This window comes from Loxodonta africana, chromosome 4, assembly GCF_030014295.1.
Source record: "Loxodonta africana isolate mLoxAfr1 chromosome 4, mLoxAfr1.hap2, whole genome shotgun sequence".
NCBI lineage: Eukaryota > Metazoa > Chordata > Mammalia > Proboscidea > Elephantidae > Loxodonta > Loxodonta africana.
Window position 1 is genome coordinate 87,724,448 of NC_087345.1, and position 21,503 is coordinate 87,745,950.

General features: G+C 47.9%; 1 protein-coding gene across 9 annotated transcripts in view; it reads left to right on the plus strand.

The window, feature by feature from the left end:
* Positions 1-1,089: 1,089 nt before the first annotated feature.
* The window catches only part of SMUG1 (single-strand-selective monofunctional uracil-DNA glycosylase 1), a 34,789-nt gene continuing 14,375 nt past the window's right edge, over positions 1,090-21,503 (plus strand). The window contains exons 1-5 of one of the 9 annotated variants that reach the window (XR_002787541.2): positions 1,090-1,201; positions 4,675-4,973; positions 6,021-6,338; positions 14,523-14,629; positions 21,178-21,334. Coding sequence is in view for 2 of the 9 variants with exons in the window: in XM_023557075.2 (XP_023412843.1) it covers positions 4,692-4,973; positions 6,021-6,548 (810 nt within the window). In the remaining 7 variants the exon portion in view is untranslated. Of the gene's footprint in view, positions 1,202-1,231; positions 4,974-6,020; positions 13,252-13,929; positions 14,639-20,442; positions 21,335-21,503 lie in introns of those variants that run through there. The other 8 variants (XR_010321834.1, XM_064284122.1, XR_010321838.1 and 5 more) reach the window with 8 other exon arrangements.

Sequence of the window (21,503 nt, forward strand, 5' to 3'; positions counted from 1 at the left end):
CTCCTTACAATCTCACTTTTTCATATTTGAGGTTCACTGGTCTCTTTCACACTACCTGCAGGGAGATTTTGCATTTGTGATTAGAATGCTGGCTGTGCTGAGGTGTGTGTGCAGGGGATGTGGGTAGAAGGAACCTAGAAGAAAACTGGTCTTCGGGGATTTCAACCCTAATGAAAGGCTTATAGTCAGGATGCAAATGCAGATGCTGATTTAGGGAAAGGACACAACTAGTAGGACAGCTTTTTTTTTTTTCTGTTTGTTTAGTAGGACAATTTTGGACATTGGTATGGGGATGGGGAGGTGGGGGAAATACTATTAGGTACAGCTATAGGGTTACGATTGGTCAGAAAAATTTTCCTGGACAGAGTATTTGATAGGAAAGATTTGGAAAGATGAGAGGTTATAAGGCTGGGCAACTAGTAAGGCAGAGGAGAAAGAGAAGTCAAATGGCAAAGAATTGGCTATGGGGCTTGGACAGTAATGCGGGATGGAAGAGTCTTAAAGTCTTTGTTAAAGAGTTGTTAGGAGATGCCAGAAGTGCCTCCATGGATGTCCTATATACAGTATTGTCCCTTGCAGGGCTGCAAAAGGAGAGGTCTCTTGTACCTGGGCAGTATGAGGGCTAGAAGTGGTCTTTAGCTATTATTAAACCCATTGCAGTAGAGTCAATTCCAACTCATAGCGACCCTTTAGGATAGAGTAGAACTGCTCCACAGGGTTTCCAAAGAGCGGCTGGTAGATTGCAGCTGACGACCTTTTGGTTAAAAGCCGAGCTCTTAACCACTGTACCACCAGGGCTCCCATTAACCATTATTAAAAACCCAGTGCCATTATTAACACCTCTGAAATAGATGAGGGAGCGGGGATGACTGAAGCTCCCTCATTCGGAATCCCTTTAGGAAAAGTTGTGTGAATGAATTTTCTTAAGAGTGATGCTCTCTGAGGCTAGAATACAGTGTCTGGCCTTTAACCTGCCAACACTCCTTAATCAAGCCCTGATGCAAAGAATAAACTACACCCCCCAGCAGCACTTACTGCTAATTTAGCTCACCTTCCGGGGAAATGAATATTTCCGGCGGAAATGATCGCGCTACACCAATCGCCTTCCCTAAACAAGGCGGACTACGATTCCCACTGTACTCCGCGCCTGGGGGGATTGGGTGGGAAAAGGAACCGGAAACCGGAAGGGGAGTCCGATCAGGTGAGGACGTAGAGGTTTGGAAGTTGGGGTTTTGGGGGAGGTTAGGGGGCTCGCAGAGCTCTTCGGGCGGAAGCTAGCGGAGACTCTAAAAGTCTGTGTGTTGGGGCCCCTCGCTCAGACTGGGGCTCGCTTCGGCTCAGGGAGAGCCGAGTCCACGGAACCGTCCGGGAGGCCTGCGTGGGCAAGGCTTTCCCGTCGGACGGAGCCCGCGGGCGGACGCAGAGGTTTCGGACGGTGCCTTAACAGTCAGCCTTCTCGGAGATAGGAGGAGGGATGAAGTTGGTCTTTTGGAGTCCGTGCTCTGCTATATTATTGTTAATATAAGTGGTTTAAGGATTTGGTGGTTCCCCGAGGATCCCTGGAGTGCCCTAGGGGACAGGGGAGTGGATAGAGCGCCTTCTATTCCTTCTTCGTTTCCTGGATTTGGTGTCGGAGAACCTAGGTGGCCGAGACTTACCACTGTGTCTCCACCGGCGTTTATTCTTTGACTTGAAAAATCTCCGGATCCCCTCATTTTGGCTCTCTTGCATCCAGAGGCATGTGTGTATGGGTTTATATCACTTACACAGAAGCGGTGATTTTGTCCTTTTTCTTGCCTTCAGGAGTATGCTCAGTCCCCTCAGCCCGTATTTCAGTGAAGTCTTCAGCCAACTTTAGTCTAATTACGCAGGGAAAAAGCTTGTTTATTTTCTAGTGCTTATATGCCATTTTCACAATTGTCCCATGTAGCCAATCCTCAACCCTCCCCTTTTAGGATTTCAGGAAAAAAGTTAGACTTTTGTTCTTCATTTTCAGCTGCGCTGATTCTGACTGTTCTGCACTCTTGAGTGGTGAGAGTTTTTTGTAGAAAGTTGATGGAATCATGGTCACCCTCCCCTTCCTTTGCACTTAATATGGTACTGTAACTTATAAAATACTTCCATTTCTTAAGTCTGTGGCTCTTGGTGACTTTGGATAGAATTTCCAAGCTCTTCCCTTGGACTTCCATAGTGTTTTGTTCAGGATATTTAAAGCTCAAATCACACTGTATTACAGTGAGTTGTTTGTCCTCTCACACTTTATGAGCTTACTGAATGCCTGGTCTACATTTATTCATTTTGAAGTTCTTCCCCACCAAGAGATTGCCACAGTCCCTGGCACATAATAGACTCAAATACTAGAAAAATAAGTGAGTAAACAGCTGGTGGTAAGTTGGGTGGCTTTCAATTCATAGAGAGGAGAATTAAGTGACTTGCTTAAGAGAATCTACCTAGTTAGAGATGAAGTCAGGTCTAGAATTGGAGCCGGTTGACTTTCAGCCTGTGGCTCATCCTGTCAGATCAGGTCTTGAAACTGTAGAACACTGAAAATAAGGTTGTGTCACTCGTTTGTGTAACCCCAGGCTTCCTGTCTCCAGCACAGGTCTCTCAAAGTCAAGGAGATAGGCCCAACTTAAGATTTGAGAGAGATCCCAGAGTTGAAGCAACCAATCCACTAACCTTCGCATTGCTTGGTGAGATGAAAAGTGAGGTCATCGGAAGTATTTGAGTTCTTCACAGACCCCTTCTCAGTTTTCGTGTGAGCTCAGCTGGCTCTTGGTGGCCACCTCGACAGATCAGTTCAAGACTTCTTCTGAGATCAAGCTGAGGAAGGATTTCTTAAGTTTAACCACACTTTCTTTTCCCACATCTCCTAGGCTAAGGTCAGAGAACAGGTTGGCAGCTGCATAAGATGGATCTGGGGGAAGAAGTTACTCTTGGTCCAGGGAGGGGATCGAGAGGGGGAAAGAAACCACAGTCCTTGACATATGGGAGGCCCAGAGCCAATGTAAGCACACCCAGAGGCTAAGCTTAAGTCTGTAAGCAGCAAGCAGAGTGCAAAATGGGCAGCTGAGCCTTGAGTGGACTCAGAGTAGAAGTGAAGGGGAGTCCATCAGGAAAGACTCCTTGGTAGAAGGTAGTTTTGAACAGGATTGAAAGAGAATGAGTAGATGGAGCTGAGCAGGTGTTTCTTGAGTACACAATAAGAGCTAGGACCTTGGAGGTACTGTACTGAGGGAAACGAAAGAATAGGGCATCCTTCCCAAGTCTAATTAGGTATGAATTCTGACGAAGCCACTAACCATGGTGACACGTAGTGGTTCTCAGTCTTCATGGACCATCAGAATTGCCTGGGGGAAGCTTGTTTAAAATACAGATTCCCAGGCCCTACACCAGCGCTACTTGTATGTGTGGGGTGGCTGGGAAGCTGTGACAAACGCTGCAGTGTTCCGAGGAGGGAAGGCTTTACCAAAGGGATGGTTTGAGCTGCATCTTGAAGTATGGGTATGATATTGGGATATGTGGAGGGGTGGGGGAATCACATGGTCCCAGTTGACTGGATTTGAGGAGTATATTTGGTTGGGTTTGTAGAAGCAGCATGTGCAGAGTTGTAGGAGTCGGGTTAAGAAAGGCATTTTAAAAGTGTGGGAGGAATAGCCAGGCTGGAGCACTGAGTTTGTATGAGAGTGGCCAGAAGGAAGATTGGAAGGAATGGCCTTTACAGCTTGCAAAACTGGCTCACATACACTGCCCTTCTCCCCATGTACACACAACACCTCATTCCATCCTTATGTCCCCATTATGAAGGGGATATTTTTCTTAGTATTCAGATGAGGAAACTTGGGGCTCAGAGAGGTGAAGTGACATGGTCATATGGCTTGTAAGAGTCTATTCTGAATCCAGTAGTCTTTCTACTCACTACTGATAATTCTTGAATGTGGGAAGGAAGCTAGGCTGGGATTGGGGAGACCATGAGTTGTAGAATTAGTGAGGTGGCTGATTTAACCACCTAAAGGAGGATAATGTGGGTGGTTAAAAGCATAGCCTTCAATCAGATAGGCTGAATTCAAGTCCAGCTTCATTTCTTGCCATGTGACCCTGGGAAAATTGCTTGATTTTGCCAGTCCTCAGTCTCACCACTAACATGGGAGCAATAACACCCATCTCATGGGATTGTTGTGAGGATCAATGAGATGTACGCAGCACAGATCAATTACTCACTGATTGGAAGTTATTGCAATTAGCCCTTCCAAGTCTGCACCAGCATCTCATTCTGCAGCACGTGGTTTCCAGGACACAGCCTATCCTGGCTGGGCTTGTTAAGGATGCTGAAAGGATATCACCAGTAAATGTTTATTCAAAACCTACTATGTGCTCAGCATGACCTAGGAACTAGGGCCTCAAGGCGTACGGGTTGATGGAAAGGGATGGTAAGTGGTTATGGTTTATTTTTACTAGGTGATACATGAAGAGAAAGGAAGGATACTGGAAGGGAAGGGTCCTTTATTATGGAAGAAATGAGGTGAGCTCAGTTCTGTCCAGAGCCTGGGGGATGACTAACATGGTCTTTAAGGGTCCCCTCTGAACCCAGAAAATGCTAGTAGGAGCCCTGGCTGGCATGGGTCCCTCTATTCTGGGCCTGAGGGATGGGGCCTCTGTCGATCTCTTTTTCAGGTAACAGTGGCAAGGCCATGCCCCAGGCTTTCCTGCTGGGGCCCCTCATGTCTGCACGTGCCTTGATGGAGCCCCAGCCTTGTTCTCAAAGCCTGGCTGAGGGGTTCTTGGAAGAGGAGCTTCGACTCAATGCAGAGCTGAGCCAACTGCAGTTCTCGGAGCCTGTGGGCAACATCTACAATCCTGTGGAGTACGCATGGGAGCCGCATCGCAGCTACGTGACCCGCTACTGCCAGGGCCCCAAGGAAGTGCTCTTCCTGGGCATGAACCCAGGACCCTTTGGCATGGCCCAGACTGGGGTAAAGGGTCTGGTTTCCCCTGGTGGGTGGAGTTGGAGGCTTCCAAGGAGGGGATGTTTGGCTGGGTGTTCTGTGAAGGAAAAGTGTGTGCATGGCTGTGGACATGTGTGGCTCTGTTCCCCTGTCCCCCATCCCCTCTTAGTACACACAGTGGCTCCTGTGGTCTCAGACACTCTCCCAGCTTCTCTGCCGGTAGTTAACCAAGCACGTTAATGGTGGTTCCGTTTCCCCTATGAGCTGTCCACTAATTGCCTCTGAGAGCCCTTTCTTCCGCTAGCCCCAGCCCCATCCATACCTTACCTTGCCGGATCTCCCCTCTCCCTAGAGTGTGACTAATATCAGGAGAGGGACCAGGACTACTGGGTCCTCAGGGGAGACTGGTAGACAGGGGTACATGTGGAAGTGACGCAGGACATTCAGGCAGTGTTGGTCCTGTTCCTTAGCTGAGGAGAGGCTCAGAACAAGCCGTGCTCCAGGGCTGCCAGCTTTCCTTTCACACCAGGATGAGTGACTGCCCCTCAGTGGGGGTGCTTGGCAGGTGGGGGAGGGGAGGAAGCTTCAGGGCAGGAGGCTCAATCGCTTTTATTGACCCCAACTGGGTGATGAAGGATGATCAATGGTGATCAATGGATATGACAGTCTGAGGCTTGGGGCTGGGAGGGCACTCAGAGAGCAGTGGTGAGCCCTGTCCTTGTGCCTCCTTTAACCCAGACTGCCTTTCTGTCTCGGGCTGTGTGTCCATCTCCAGTGCCACCCATCAAGCCCTGTGTAGGTCCCAGATGTCCCAGTGTACCCTCTGCACTTGGTCCCAATGGTTAGTAGGAGTAGAGGCAAATAAATAGAATCTTTTGGACCACAGTCTGCAATGAAAAATAAGAGAAAGATGGATAGAATCAAACCAAAGGACCAAGAATTCTGATCTCAGGGCTTTGGCTGGGGTTTTGGGAGGGTCCAGGCTGGATCCTCAGGAAGGTGAAAAGGGGTCAGTTGGACCAGAGCTCAGGTGTCAGGTCTCCATTTGAAACCCTCATGTTTCTCTCCCCACAGGTGCCCTTTGGGGAGGTGAGTGTGGTCCGGGACTGGTTGGGCATTGGGGGGCCTGTGCTGCCTCCTCGCCAAGAACACCCTAAGCGGCCTGTGTTGGGACTAGAGTGCCCACAGTCAGAGGTGAGCGGCGCCCGATTCTGGGGCTTTTTCCGGAACCTCTGCGGGCAGCCTGAGGTCTTCTTCCGTCACTGTTTTGTCCACAACCTGTGTCCTCTGCTCCTCCTGGCTCCCAGTGGACGCAACCTCACCCCAGCCGAACTGCCTGCAAAACAGCGAGAACAGCTTCTTGGGATGTGTGATGTGGCCCTCTGCCGGCAGGTGCAGCTGCTGGGGGTGCGGCTTGTGGTGGGAGTGGGGCGGCTGGCGGAACAGCGTGCTCGGCGGGCTCTGGTGGGCCTGATGCCAGAGGTCCAGGTGGAGGGGCTCTTGCACCCCTCACCCCGTAACCCACAGGCCAACAGGGGCTGGGAGGCAGTGGCCAAGGAGAGGCTGAATGAGCTGGGGCTGCTGCCGCTGCTGACGAAATAAGTGCCCTGTGGCCTGGGCATAAGACACATTCAAGACCCCCAAGTCTTTCTCAGCAAGCAGATGACTGCATACCTAGCCTGGAGCAACAAGATCTTCTGGGCCCCCTGATTGCTGGGAAACAGTTCATTGATCTGTTGAACAGTTTTCTGACCAGCTTTGGCAGTTCTTACACTACTCCTGCTTCCCTCTTCATTCTTACTTTCTTCACCTTCCTTGATCCTTGTCCCTTTTGTCTTGTAATACCTAACTCCATGGAGCATCAGCAGACGGTGGGCTTTGCTACAGCTTCAATATGCTCTACCTCAGTGTTGCCTTGGGAGCCTCTATTCAGCTGAGAGTGACTGCTTAAGGTCATATTTGTTGTCTAGAGAAAAGATCCTGCCAGTATACCCACCCGTCCTCATATAGCAGCTACCTTCAGCTGACCGCTTTCCTCACTGGGACCAGGACAAAACATGGGCCATGGAAGTTAAGAGTGAATTTCTTGTAGGAGACTGAGGCTAGATCAGTGGGGGAAGTCCTTGTGACAAAGTGGAAAGGCACTGGCCTTAGAAGGCTTGGGACTTGTGCACTGTATGGTATTAGACAAGTTGATTAACCTCTCTGAGGCTTAGGATCCTTATCTGTAAAGTGGGGTTCCCTACCTCACAGGACTGGTATGTGGATTCACTAAGATAACACTTGAAAGTACCTTGCATCACACCTGGCACGTGGGTGCTTACTACATAGCGTCCTTCCTTTCTCGCCTCTGAGTGGGGGAGGCATCACACTGTACTACAAGGGAAGCCCCTCCTCTCCTGAAGACTTTGCTGTTGGGGAGCTTGGGCCTGTACTTGTGGCCTGGGTGAGGGGCCAATCCTTGCCCTGCCAGGGATGGACCATTGACTTTATGAAAACCCTAGTCTGTGATTTTTCAGTCTAAGCATTAAAAGCTCCTAATCCTTTTTGTCTTGGTACTTTTTCCTCCTGCATGTTTGGGGTAGGAGGTGATTGTTTAGATTTTCCCCTCTTTTACCTCCTAGCTGTTTGCAAAGAATTCTCTTGGGCAGGGTGTGTGTGTAAACAGACCTGTAATTGCCTTACCAAAGGTACAGGGTCCCTGTTAGGGGGCTTTCCGGTAGTTTGAAACTGGGGGCACTGTGGGGAGCAGTGGATGGGTGCCTGGTATCTCCAGCTAACTCAGTTCTCATGTCTGCAGAATGGCTAGTTGGGGGGCCCCTTTGATAAGGACTGGAAAAGTGAATCAAGTTGGAAGTAGAACAAGTATGGAGAACACCATAATGAAGAACAGATGGTCTGACTATCTCCTGGGGCAATCGTCTCCAACTTTAAAAATTCATAAGATTTTTAGTAACAGTCTTCCCCTGCATACCCCTCCATGCTTTAGACTCCTTTTCCTCTTTCTGCTTTTAGTGCTGTAGTGCTAAAAGTACCTCATATTTGCAGAGCACTGGATTAAGCACTGTAGGGTAATTGCAAAGAGATGGAAGCCATTGTTTCCTTATATATCTTGCTGAGGTGATCAGGGAAGGCTCTCTGGAAGAGGTGGCATTTCATATGGCCTTAGAAACTGGGAAAATTTTGGAGAGCTTAGAGAAAAGCATCATACGTTCAAGAAATGGCAAATAGTTAGCCCAGTTGGGAGAGAGTGGAAAGGTAAGTTGGGCCAGCTTGTGAAAACTCTTGAATGATAGTCTTTGAGAATTTACAGTCCAGTGGGGCAAGTAAGACACAGAACACATGTATAAAATACCCAGTAATAGGTAGAAACCCACAGATAGGGATGAAAGGGCTAGCCCTATAGGAGGCAGTATAGGTGCAATAGGGTCAGGAATAGGAAGAGAGTCCTGGGGGAGAGCAGAAACTGAAAGCCTGAAGTTGGGGGTGAGAATTGTGAGATAACCAGAGGTGGAGGTAGGCTTGGGCAGTGGGTGGGCGCACTTGGATGGTAGTGGCCAGGGTGATGACTTGAAGGCCTGGGTGTGGCAGAGACACTGCCCAGTCTGGTTCTAGTGGTGCTTTTGCCCTCAATTCTTTGAGTGCCTCTTGTTGGGGAGTTGTTTAAGGGCCCTGGGCCCACCTTTTCCCAAGGGCAACCAAATCCATGTCGCTGCTTTTTCTGTCTTGCACCAGTGTCAACCTTGAACAAAATGAGGTACTAGGGAGTGCCTTTTCTCCAGAGTGTGGGGGTGGAGGCTTGTCTAGCAGGTTAGCTATCTAGTTGATAGGATTTAATCCCACCACACAAGCTCCTCTCACCCAACTTGTCCCAGAGCAGTTTCATCAGATGAGAGTGTCCTTAGGGAAAGGAAACTCATGTTTTCTCCTGAGCCAAAGGGAATGGAGACTTCAGTTGCTACGAAAAGCTAAATTGAAATGATTTGGAATCATCTAGAATTTTGCAGTCCAATATGGTAGCCCCTAGCCACGTGTAGCTGTTTAAACTGAAGTAAAATAATTTAGTTCCTCAGGCACTAGCCATATTTCAAGTACTCAGTAGCCACATGTGGACACGGCAGGTATGGTACGTTTCCATCGCTGCAGGAAGGTATAGTGGACAGCGTTGAGCTAGAGATCAGTGGCTTACAGCCCTGCCTGTGAATCAGAATGAAGTTGGGATTTAAAAAAAATAGTGTGTCCCAACTCTCCTCCAGGAGACTCTGAGTTAGGAGCTCTGAAGTGCAAACAGAGCCCTGCTGGTACAGTGATTAAGAGCTCAGTCTACCAACCAAAAAGCCAGCAGTTTGGATCCACCAGCTGCTCCTTGGAAACCCTATGGGGCAACTTCTACTCTGTTCTGTAGGGTCACTATGAGTCAGAATTGACTTCGACAGCGACGGGTATGGAAGTGCAACCTGGGTATCTGTATTTTTAACAGGATCTCTTTCTATCATCAGTATGTAGCCAGATTAAGGGAAGATTGCACTGTTGAGTGTCTTGAAGGCAAGGAGAGGATCTCTTATTTTCCTTCCTTTCCCCAGTATGTAACCCTATGCCTGGTAAAACCCCCCCCAAAAAGTAGGTGTTAACTATGAATGTGTAAGTTATGAATCTACTGGTTTTGGAGATATGCTCCATGGTGCCTGTTCTGAATTGAATTGTGTCCCCCCACCCCAAATATATGTTGAAGCCCTAATGCCTGTGCCTGTGATCCTGTCTGAAAATAAAACTTTCCTTTTTTATGTTAATGAGGTCATATCAGAGTAGGGTGGGTCCTAAACCTAATCCCTTCTGGGTAGTATTATATAAAGGCAAGTACAGACACAGGGAGACACATACACAGAGGGAAGGGCAGATGCATCTACTAGTCCAGGAAGGCCAAGGATTGCCCACAGCTACTACCAGCTAAAAGAGACAAGGATCTTTCTCTAGAGCTGATACCTCTGATTTGGACTTCTAGCCTCCAATCTGTGAGACAATAAATTTCTTTAAAGCCATCCACTTGTGGTATTTTGTTATGGCAGCCCTAGAAAATTAAGAGAGCACCCATCTAGTGACATGAGTGCCCAGAGTCTTGCTTTTGCCCAGTGATGGTTCAGAGGAGTGATGGAGGTTTAAATGTCCCTCCCCAGCACATAAACACACACACGTTCAACTTCATAGACATCTAGGCTGTGCTTGGGGTGGGAGTGCTAGAGACTGAGAGGTTAGGTGAGTTGGGGAGGTAGGAAACTTCTTAGCTCTTCTTTTTTTTTCCTTACTGAAACGGGATGGCTGGGTCTTGAGTTTTACCTCTTCGTGGTCCCTCACTTTCCTTTCTCAAGTCAACAGACGTTTATTGCTGCTGCTGTGCGTGCCATTCCCCATGCTAGGCCCTGTAGGGAGTGACAGAAGTGAATTAGATGATTCTTTGCCCTCATGTTGTTCACTGTCTGGTACAGAGAGATACCAGCATATAATTATAGTATAAATCAGCCTGAAAACGTGTTGTGAACAAGTTATAAACAGTGCTATGGACACACTGAAGGAGGAAGTGATGAGCTCTCAGAATGTGGGCAGAAGGTGTGTGTGCCCATGAGGGCAAGTGGTAGCTGAAGATTTATTCTTTCATCACTTGCTAAATCTTAGCACTGCCAAGAAACTGATTTTTTTTTCATAATCTAGTTTTTTTTAAATTGTACTTTAGATGAAGTACAATTACAGAACAATTAAAATTACAGAACAAACTAGTTTCTTATTAGAGTTAGTATACATACTGTTTTATGACATTGGTTAAGAACCCCATGACATGTCAATATTCTGCCTTCTTGACCTTGGGTTCCCTCTTACCAGCTTTCCTGTCCGCTCCCGCCTTCTAGTCCTTGCCCATGGGCTGGTATGCCCCTTTGGTCTCATTTTGCTTTATGAGCTTGTTTAATCTTTGGCTGAAGGATGAAACTTGGGAGTGACTTTATTACTGAGCTAATAGAGTGTCCAGGGGCCATATTCTCAAGGTTTCTCCAGTCTCTATCAGGCCAGTAAGTCTGGCCTTTTTTTGTGAGTTAGAATTTTGTTCTACATTTTTCTCCAGCTCTGTCTGAGACCCTCTATTCTGATCCCTGTCAGAGCAGGGGACTACCATGTCAGATATTTTCAAGAATTTCTCAGCTTCAGCTCTAAGGGAATAGGAAACAGGATGAGGGAAGGGGCGCTGGAGGCCGGAATTAGAATGGGGCCAAGGGTTGGGTTTGACTTTATGGGAGATGGGAAGTGGAATGTTCTGGGGCTCCCTCTTTGATCTTTTGTTTGGTTAACTTACTAGCTGGAAAACTGCAGCAGGTAATGTCAAGGAGTGTCCAGGTGCTAGATCAAAAAAGACTGTTTGAAAACCCAGCCTGGGCATAGTTGGGGTAGGGAGGACTACAGATGGAATAGAATAGTGGTTGTGCCCCAGCCCAGAGTCTTGATTCTTCAAGAATTCTTGTTTAGGAAGATGGAAGAGAGAGTTGTTTTCTATTTTTTTTCATAATGCCTCAAAGAAGGCAATAGCTTCAACTGGAGCATAAGGCATTGAGGTTAGACACATGGATAAACTGCCCAGCTATGACCATCAGGTGATGCAGAAATAAGTTGCTTTGGGGGAAGCTGAATTGCTTCTCCAGAGGCCTTAATGCTAACCTGGCCCCAGTCCAAGATTACTGTCAAGGTTGAATGATAATATATTTTGGGAAACTATCCCTTTCTCTCTCCCTCCCTGTTTTGGCCCTCACGCTCTCAAAAACAAGAAAACAATGGCAATAGAATTTTCCTGCACTTCTTGCTGCCCATTCTTCTGCCCCCACGTCCAGCTCGAGGATCCTCAATCTGACGTCAGTCTCTAGGCGGAGCTTGCAGAGGGTGGCGAAGAGCCCAGAACAGCCCTCCACGGTGGCGTGTGCCAAGCCAGTTGCCATTGCCATATTTATTAATTGAAGCAGCTCTAACCTGATCATTTGAGGCCAACGGATTTTCTGTCTCCTGGTTGGGAATATGTGGAGGACATGCCTTTGCAGGTCATTCTGTCTGTCTATCTACCTTTATGGTACTAACTCCTCATCTATGCTGCAAAAATGGGTCTCTGTTGCAGTTAATTGTGGAGAAGTCCAGCCTCATACAAATACCCAGACTCACCTCTTGGTATCTCTCTTCTTAGGCCTTTCTGGTGTGTACTCTCAAGCCATTTCCAGCTGCCTTCTAACTGATTCCAACCATGGTGAGTCCATGCGTGTCAGAGTAGAACTGTGCTTCACAGGATTATTAGTGGCTGGTTTTTCTGAAGTAGATTGCTAGGCCTTTTTTCCAAGGCATCTCTGAGTGGACTCCAACCACCAACCTTTCAGTTAGCAGCCAAGCACAAAAGCCATTTGCACCAACCAGGGACTCTCTTAAGCCTTCCTGTTGTAATTTTGGCCCAGTTTGTTTCTTTGTTCAGTTTTTAGGCTCTTGATGACTGGTGCAGTTGCCTCTCAGAACCTCATCTGAGGATACTTTCTGCTGTTTTGTGGGGGAAGAACAAGGTAATCTCTGAGGGAAGGGTTTGCCTTCCAGCCTTGGAAAGCCACACAGTGGAATGATTGGGGTGTGAAGAGTTTGCTCTGAGTGTGAGAGTGAATGTGTGTTTTGCTCATTACCTAGCTTTGAGGAAGGTCTGTGCGTCTCTCTGTGAGGTCGCCAAGTTAGCATCATTTTGTTACCCTCTATGGTAATGTCTCTCTGTAATCACCATTCCAATGGGGTGGTGTTCCCTCTGGAGTATTACCTGCATTTGAGTACTCTTGTGATCCATGGGGATCTTTTTATTCCTAGGCACTTTTTAATCTTCCAGGTGGACATTTGTGTAATTTAGTGCGTGACTTGCTGTTGTTGCCATTGTGTTTGTGTGTGTCTGTACTATTTTTGTGTATCCTCTCTATTTTTTTGCATCTTTAGGGGGTTAATTGTATCTTTCTGATTGTCCTCTGGCTGGACTTGGGAGGGAGAACAGAAGAAGGAGCCTGGACATGAAGGGGAGCTGTCGGCGTGTATGGTGGGGAGCGTGGTGGGAGGGGGCGGCCTGCAATCTGTGACTTGGAAAACAGATTTGCAGAGGAGGCGAGCAGCCTGGGCGTGCGGAGCGTGCGGGGCGGGGGCGAGCAGTGGCACTCTGGCCCCCAGCTCCTCCGCAATCCAATTAAATAACATTTAAATGCATAACCACCCCGCGCAGCGATGAGGCTGGAGATTGGAGCGGGCGCGGCGGCGGGCCACGCGGGCGGCGTTTTGTGGAGCTCAGCGATTCTGGCGGCAATTTCCCTGCTCCGCGCGGCTTTTACGAGCCCGCTCCCGGCGCCGCGCCCGCTCCGCTGCGCCCGCCCCGCCCCAGGCTGCTTCCCGCCACTCCCCGCCTCGCCACTTTTTTCTCCCTCGCCTTCTTTGCAGCCTTCTGGTCCATGTGCGTGTCTCTCTCTGTGTCTTTATCTCTGTTTCTCCCTCCCTCTTGCTGTCTTTCCATCTCTTTGGGCGGGTCTCTGTCCGTCTCTCCACCCCTCCTTCCCTGGCTGGCTCCTCTCTCTCTCCCTTTTTGGTCTATCTCTGGCCTCCTCTGAAACAGTCTGTCTGTGCTCTATGCCTGGGCGGCTGATTCTCTTGCCCCTCCTGTCTCTGGCTCCTGCCATCTGTCAGCTTTTGCTCTCCCCTTTTCTACCTCTGACTTTGACCGCCTTTTTTCTGGCTGATGCTATCTGTGCATTACCATCACATCACAGGTTCTCTTTCTCTTTGCATCTGTTTCCTTGTCTCTCTGGCCTGCATCCTCACACCCCCAACCGTTCTGCTCAAGTCTACTTGCCTTTCCCTCATGATTCAGGCCTGTCCTGGGCTGTTGTGCCCTGAAGGTTGTGACCTCACCACACCAACCTTCCCACCTGCTCTGCCCTCTCCTCAGCCTCCCTGTCTTTTGAGACCTCAGAAGGAGTTCACAAAGGAGTGCTAATGGGGGAGGCCTCGTGATTGGGAGCAGCCAAAAGGGCAGAGGAAGAAAAGGGAGATAGGGTAAGAGAGGGAAAGGGAAGGGAGTGAACTTACTATGGATGGGTGGGCTCAGGCCTAGCAGGAAGATGGTGGAAATAAATATGAAAGTGAATGATTGAAGGAAGACTCATTCTTCCCTGTGCTCTTTGGGAGGGGGGAGTCCAGGAGCATGATTCTTCTGATGCATCAGGTGGGACTGGAGTGAGCTGGCAGAAGGCACTGGCTGCCAGTGAGGCTTGGCCCAGTCAGCAATGGGGGAGCGAGGTATTTCCTTTTCAGGAGGTCCACAAGCTAAAGAAATGTGACCCCATCAGGGCTTGAGGCTCTTCTGAGGGTAGGGCGGAGAATGGGTTATTTCCTGAGAACCTGGCTGGGGCAGGTCCCCCATAAGGAGATCCCCTGAGCTCATGAAGCCAGGTACCTAAGGAAGATGAGTCATTTTGTTGCTTGCATGGGTCCTGAATCCATTGTCTCTTCCTATCCACCCCGTTTCTCATCTGTACTCAGGCCCCCCAACATATGGAGCTTCCCATTTCCCAGATGCTACATGCCCATGCGGATTCGGGGGGAAGATCATTCCTAGCAAGCGGAGCAGCAAGGGCAAAGGCCCTGACGTGAGTATGTCTGGTGTGTTGGAGGAACAGCAATGAGGCTTACATAGCAGGAGCAAAGAGAGCAAGGGAAGAGAATAAGTGATGAGTCCTGAGAGGTAATGGGGAACCAGATCATGTGACCAATAAGTATCAGTAAGTACTTTACTTTTTAGTCCGAGTAAGGTGGGGATTATTGGAGGGTTTTGAGCAGGAGAATGACATGATCCAGCTTGTTTTTTTTTTTTTTTTTCTCACATAAAAATTTATACACATATTGTTTCGTGTCATTAGTTGCAATCCCCACAATGTGACAGCCCACTCTCCCTTTCCACCCCGGGTTCTCTGTGTCCATTCAATCAGCTCCTTTCCTTTCCTGCTTTCTTATCCTCTCACAAGACAGGAGCCAGCCATTTGGTCTCGTGTATCTGATTGAACTAAGAAGCATACTCTTCACGTGTATTATTTTTTGTTTAACAGTCCTGTCTAATCTTTGTCTGAAGAGTGGGCTTCTGGAATGGTTTCAGTTCTGGATTAACAGAGGTCCCGGAGGCCATAGCTTTGGGGCCACCTTGTATTTTTACAGAAGATTCTTACTGCTACATTGTGAATAGACTGAGAAAAACAAGGGCAGAAACAGGGAGACCAGTTAGGAGCCTAGCTCAGTACCAGGTGAAGATGAAAGAGTCCTGGACCAGGGAGGTAGTAGTGCAGTGGAGAAAAGTGATTAATTCTGGGCATACTTTGCAGGTAGAACTAAAGGATTTGCTGATGGATTAGATGCAGGACGTGAGAGAGAGAGAGGAGTCAAACATGAGACCAAGGGTCTTGGCCTGTGTGACAGGAAGAGTGGTGTTGTCCTGAACTGATGTGAGAATACTTTAGGAGGAGTTGAGATCAGTTTTGGATGCATTAACTTTGAGATGTTTGGGCAAATTAAGTTTGAGATGCCTACTAAGCATCCAAGTGGATGTGTCTAGTGAGTAGCTGGATATATGGGTCTGGAGTTGAGTGGTATGGTCCAGGCTAGAGATACAAATTTGGGAGTCATCAGTGAAACTGGATGAGATCCCTGAAGGAGGAAATGCAGATAGAAAAGAAAGGGTATCCAATGACTGAGCTAGACACTTCCACATTTAGAAGTTGCTGAGTTGCGAAAGAACTGAAATATCTCAGGCAGGAGAGTTTGGGGATGTGGGGAGAGTACCTTTTGGCTTGATCATTCTTCCCTTAATCCCAGCCACCCTGGTGGGCAAGGCCCTCATTGGCCCATATCTAGATGGCCCTAGTCCACTCACTGAACCTCTGCTTCTTTCCCCTTCAAACACCACACAATAGCCATACTTAGTACCTCTTGCCACCTCTTCTCAAGGACCTACAGGGGTTCCCAAAGCTCAGCATTCTGGTCTTAGAATCGGGTAATGAGAATGAGGACTAGAAGGGACCTTGAAGATCTTGGTCCACCTTTACTACTTTGTGGGTCACTGAGGCCCTGAGAGACAGTGACTTGTCCAGTTTCCCTTAGCCAGTAGGTGGCCAGGGCTATCAAGACATAGTTGAGTGCTCTTTATACCATTCCACACTGCCTTTTGGATCACTCCCCAACAAGCAACAAATATTTACTGGATACCTGATTGCACCCACCATATGCAGAACAGCAATGGGGAACTCTAAGGTGTCCAATAGAAACAACGTTTCTTGCCTTCGAGAAGCTTAAACCTAGGACCCCTAAATGATTTTTTCATTCGTCTCCCATCTCATCGCTCTCATTCCTTATGATCTCCCAACATGGGCTCTCCTCTTCCCTGCTGTATGCCTTTGGTTTTTCTCCCTCCAAACCTTGTTCTAACCTTCCAGAAGCCTTCCCCAGATCACCCTGGATTACCCGAATCCACTCAGTGGCTCAGGCCCCAAACCCAAGAGTCCTCTTTTCCTCTCTTTCCTTCATCTCTCATACCCATCCATATGTAAATTCTATTGGCCCCACCATCAAACTATATCCCAAACCTGATCACATCTCACAATCTCCTCTTGTATGATCTTAGCCAAGTCATTGTTTTCTCTCACCTGTGCTGCTGATCACAACAGTCCCCTAATTGGTGTCCTGCTTATCCCCCTATATAGTCCATTCTTCACAGAGCATTCAAAGTGATCTTTTAAAAATGTCAGATCATGTCACTCACCAGTTTAAAAACTTTCCAATAATTGTAGCGAAAACTCACATTGCTCTTACTATGTGCCAGGCTGTGTTCTAAGCATTCCATAATATGTTAATTAATTTAATCCTTACAAGAGCCCTATGAGAATATGTACCATAATCATTCTCATTTTAAAAATGAGTAAACTGAGGCACAGAGCCGTTAAATAACTTGTTGAAGGGCGCATAGCCAGTAGTGGTGAAGTCAGAATTCAAACCCAGGCAGTCTGATTCCAGTTTGTGGCCTTAACCACGATAACTTATAGCCTCTCAATGGCTTCCCATTATAGTTAAAGGAAATCCAGACTCCACCCCAACCCACAAAGCCTCAGGTGGTTTGGCCCAGGCTTATGTCTCCAACCTGAAGTCCAGCTGTTTTTCCTCTCACTTCCCAGGCTCCAGCTAGACTAGCCTGTCTGTGTTCAGAAATGGGGCCTTTATATTGTTGCTTTCTATCTGGACACCTGGCTGGTTCCCAGTCATTCACAGCTCAGCTCCAATATCTCCTCCTCTAAGAAGCCCGCAATTCTCTAACTAACCCTCATCCCATTCCCTTTCTACCCCATTACCATGCTTTATTTTCTTCATAAAATAAAGAAAAAATAGAAGTTACTCTATTAATTTATTTGTTTGCTTAATGATGGCTTGTATCCCTCCACTAGACGATAAGCTCTATGAGAGTAAGAACTTTATGTGTTCTGTTCACTGTTGCATCCCCATACCCAGGACAGTGTGTGACCATGGAGGAACTCTTTTTTGAATTCTTATATTTCACTGTTTAGCTATTGAGTCTCCAGCCTGGTATTCTTTGTTCGTCCTAGACTTGTTTGTGTTGCTCCCACCTGCCCATACTCTGCTTTGGGTCTGTGTCCCATCTTCCTGATGCAGTGGTTAGCTCTCCAGGGGGCAGCGACATTGTTTCTTATTTTTTCCTTCCCTGCTTCCTTTCTTACTTTCACCTGAAGCCCCTCACAGTCTTTCCTGAGTTTGTGTGATTCTTAATATTCTTATGCCCTTCATACCAGTCCCCCTGCCTTTCATCTCCTGTTGACTGTTATCCTCATCCCTAGTAGGAACGTGTTATGCACTTGATAGCCTCCTACTCATCCTTCAAGTTTAGTGTCTGAGGTTTTTGACTTGCAGGCCAGGCTAGGCTCGTGCCCCTGTCTGCTGCCCTTCAGTGGCATTTTTTCCATGCATATCATAGTGTTTAAAGCACAGTTCTTTGTCCCCCCCCCCCACCCCACCCCAGAAGACTGGTCAGAGCAAGGCTGTTGATGATGACCCTTGTGAGTGACTGGTGATCATCTTTGTATCTCTGGCAGTTGGGCGAATCCAAGTGGTCTAGCTGCAGAAGCCATGTGCTTAAGAGTGTATTACACCATCCTGCCTCCCCAGACACTGCCCCAGGGCCTCTTGGGGACGGGTTGGGGAACCACTCACCTTTCCCCAGACGTGGCCTATCTTTTTCATACCAGTCCTGGGGATGGGGTGTGGGGCTGGAGGGGCCTGGGCATTCAGACAGTGCTCCTGAGGATCCCGTCCTTGGAGACCATCTCACTGGGAGTTGGGATGGGGGGCATTGTGCTATCCTGGAGGGGGGCACTCAATGAGGAAGTCAAAAAGTAGAGTTGGGTATGTCTGTGAAGTGCTGGAGGACATTCTGAGAGCCTGTCTTAGACTCACTTTTCATCACTTCCATCTTCTCCGTTTCGTTCTGTTCAGCACTCTTTCTGATTCTCGTCAGTCCATCTCTTCTGTCTTATGACTAATTCCCTGTCTTTGGATTTGGGGGAGGGGGGATCCCCTCACTAGTCTCAGGTTCCTGAGAGATTCTACAGGGCACCTCTATTTCTGACCCAAGCTTCCTTCCACTCTGGGAACCTGGGCTGACACAGCCAGGTGGGAAACATTTATCTCATCCTCTCTGGCCTGGCTACCTGGTCTGAATCATTCACTACTGTATCCCCAATGCCCAGCACAATGCTTTGCACCCAGTATGTGCTTATTAAATATTGAATGAATGAATGAATCTCTTAGGCATTCAGCTTCTCTGTTGGGCACCTCACCTGGCCTTTCTAGTTCTTTAGACTAGAGCTTCTCAAACTTTAATGCCTACACGAACCACCTGGGGATCTTGTTAAACTGGAGAATTGGATTGGATAGGTCTGGGGTGGGGCCTGAGAGCTTGCATTTCTAACACTTTTCTAACAGAGATGCTGATGCTGCTGGTTCTCAGATCACATTTTAAGTAAGGCTCCAAGAGAAGGTGGCATTGCCCATGCAGAAGGCATTCCCAGCCTAAAATTGGAAAAGAGAGTGACAAAGATTGAGATTGAGAGACAGTGACAGATGGAAGATCCATAGGAAGAAAGGGGGCCTGAGGCCACTGGTTTAAAGGCCCCCATAACCCCTCAGAAGTATCCAGCCCAGTGGTCTCAGGATGCCTAGAAGCAAATACAGGATCTCCAACAGCAGCCTTCATCCTCCAAAGGCCTCACCCCTGGCTTGGGAAAGTGGGGTTCTGGAGGTATTTGCCACTTCCCTGTCCCTGATTGGCCTCCTTACTTCGGGGAACCCTGTGAGTCTCAGAAAAGAAAGCTTGGCAGAGAACAGACTTGGAGTTCTTAATTCAATTCTGCAAATATTCCCAGGCTATCTCTCAGCACCGGGCACAAAAGTGAACAAGATCCGGAGGTCCAAGTAGTGGGGAGGACAACTTGCATGAGTGAAAGAAGTTGGGATTTGAACTTGGCCTTGGAGGAGGATTGGGAGACTTTGATGGGCATGTGGAAGCTCTGGGGACGGGTAGGGAGGCCATTCCAGGCAAGATGGACTGGAGACAGGATGGCTGAGGGCATGTTCCTTGAGCCATAAGGGCACTAGTATCTAGGAGCGATGGAAGAAGGGAAAATTGTAGGAATTCAGTATGGGTTTGCATTGAGGAAGGCTTTAAATGCCAATTTTTTTAACCATTAAAATAATTTTATTCAAATACATTGAGAATAAATTAGCCATCACATTTAAAGCAATTTTTAAAAATTGTGGTAAGTACATACATAACAAAACATTTGCTATTTCAACATGTTTTACATATACCATTTGGAAACATTAATTGTGCTCGTTATGTTATGCAACTATTACCACCGTCTGTTTTAAAGGCCAATTTGAGGAATTAATACTTTATTGTGAATTCAGGTTTGTTCTTTATACATTAGGGAACCACTGAAGGTTGTCCCATGAGGAAATGTGTGCTTTTGGAAGACAGCTGGAATTTCACTGTGGCGCTCCTTGGAAACTCTATGGGGCAGTTCTACTCTGTCCTATAGGGTCACTATGTGTCAGAATCAACTCAACGGCAGTGGTAGTGGGTTACAGTGGATTGTAGAGCTGGTCACTTCAGGGAAGGCTTTGCCGTCAGTTGGTTGCCTGACCTACCTGGGAGGTATCATTCTCTGTGGATGGTCTTTTCAGACTGTACACTCACTGGAGGCTTGGTCAGGCTTTGAAAGTAAGAGAGTGGTCCTGGTTTGGGGAGGAGCTGGGGATGAGCTTTTTTTGTGTGTGACAGAGTTATAATAATTTTGTTCTGAGGGAAGTTTTATGCGTTTCTGCTTTAACTCTAGGTTCTTTTCCTCAGGAACCCCTGTTGAGGACAAATGCCATTGTGTCGATTCCAACTCATAGCAACCAACCCTATAAGACACCGTAGAACTGCCCCATAGGGTTTCCAAGGCTGTAATCTTTACGGAAGCAGACTGCCACATCTTTTCTCCAGCAGAACAGCTGGTGGATTCAAACTGCTGACCTTTTGGTCAGCAGCTGAGCACTTTTAATTTTTAACCGCTGTGTCACCAGGGCTCCTAGGCAAGAGAAAGAGAGGAAAAATAAGGAGGTCAGTTTTTCATGATGGATGAGCAGGTAACGGCATGATTGGTACATGCTGGTGAGTACTTGGACCCACTGGGACCCACCTCCCCAGGGACTGTGCTTTAGTCTGCAGTCCCCGCAACCACTTAACCTCCCTCAAGGCCAGCGTGAGACCATGGAGAGGGTACCCCCGGGTATATAGCCAGTGTCATATGCTTGGAGGCTCTTCCAGTTTAAATATCTCTTGGCCAGGTGTCAGCCTTCCTAAGAACTAACTTTTCAGTTTAATACGAGTGTATTTCACACACAGGCATATACGAGTGTAGGCTCTTTTTTGCTGCTGCTGGGAAAGGGGCAGCATTTTTGTGATTGTTTGTGGAGGGGAGCCTGGCCTGCAGTTCTGAGATTTTCCCTGACAGGGATCCATCTCCTTCCTCCCTGTAAATCCCTGTCACCTGTTCTGTGCCCAAGCTCCCTCTCTTATCTGTGCTTATTCCTCCTGCAGCCTGAAGTCGTGCCAACAGGGAGGGCAGATTTTGTTTCCGTGGGAGAGAGTAGGATATTATTTTCACCCGACTTATTTTGGTTCCTGATGATCCCCATGCTGATGTGCTAAAAAGCAGAAGAAGCCAGGTGCAGACTTTACCAGTGTCACATGGAAGGTGGGTAGACTGACTGGGGGCAGGACTTAGTCCCAGATAGGCCATCTGGGAGCAGGAGGGGGGCTGAGAGGGCTTGGGGGCAGAAAGCCAGGTCTGATGGCTATCACTGACACACCTCGGCCTCAGTGTCTCAGCTCCAGGAGGGGCCTGGCACTGGGATACCTTTTTG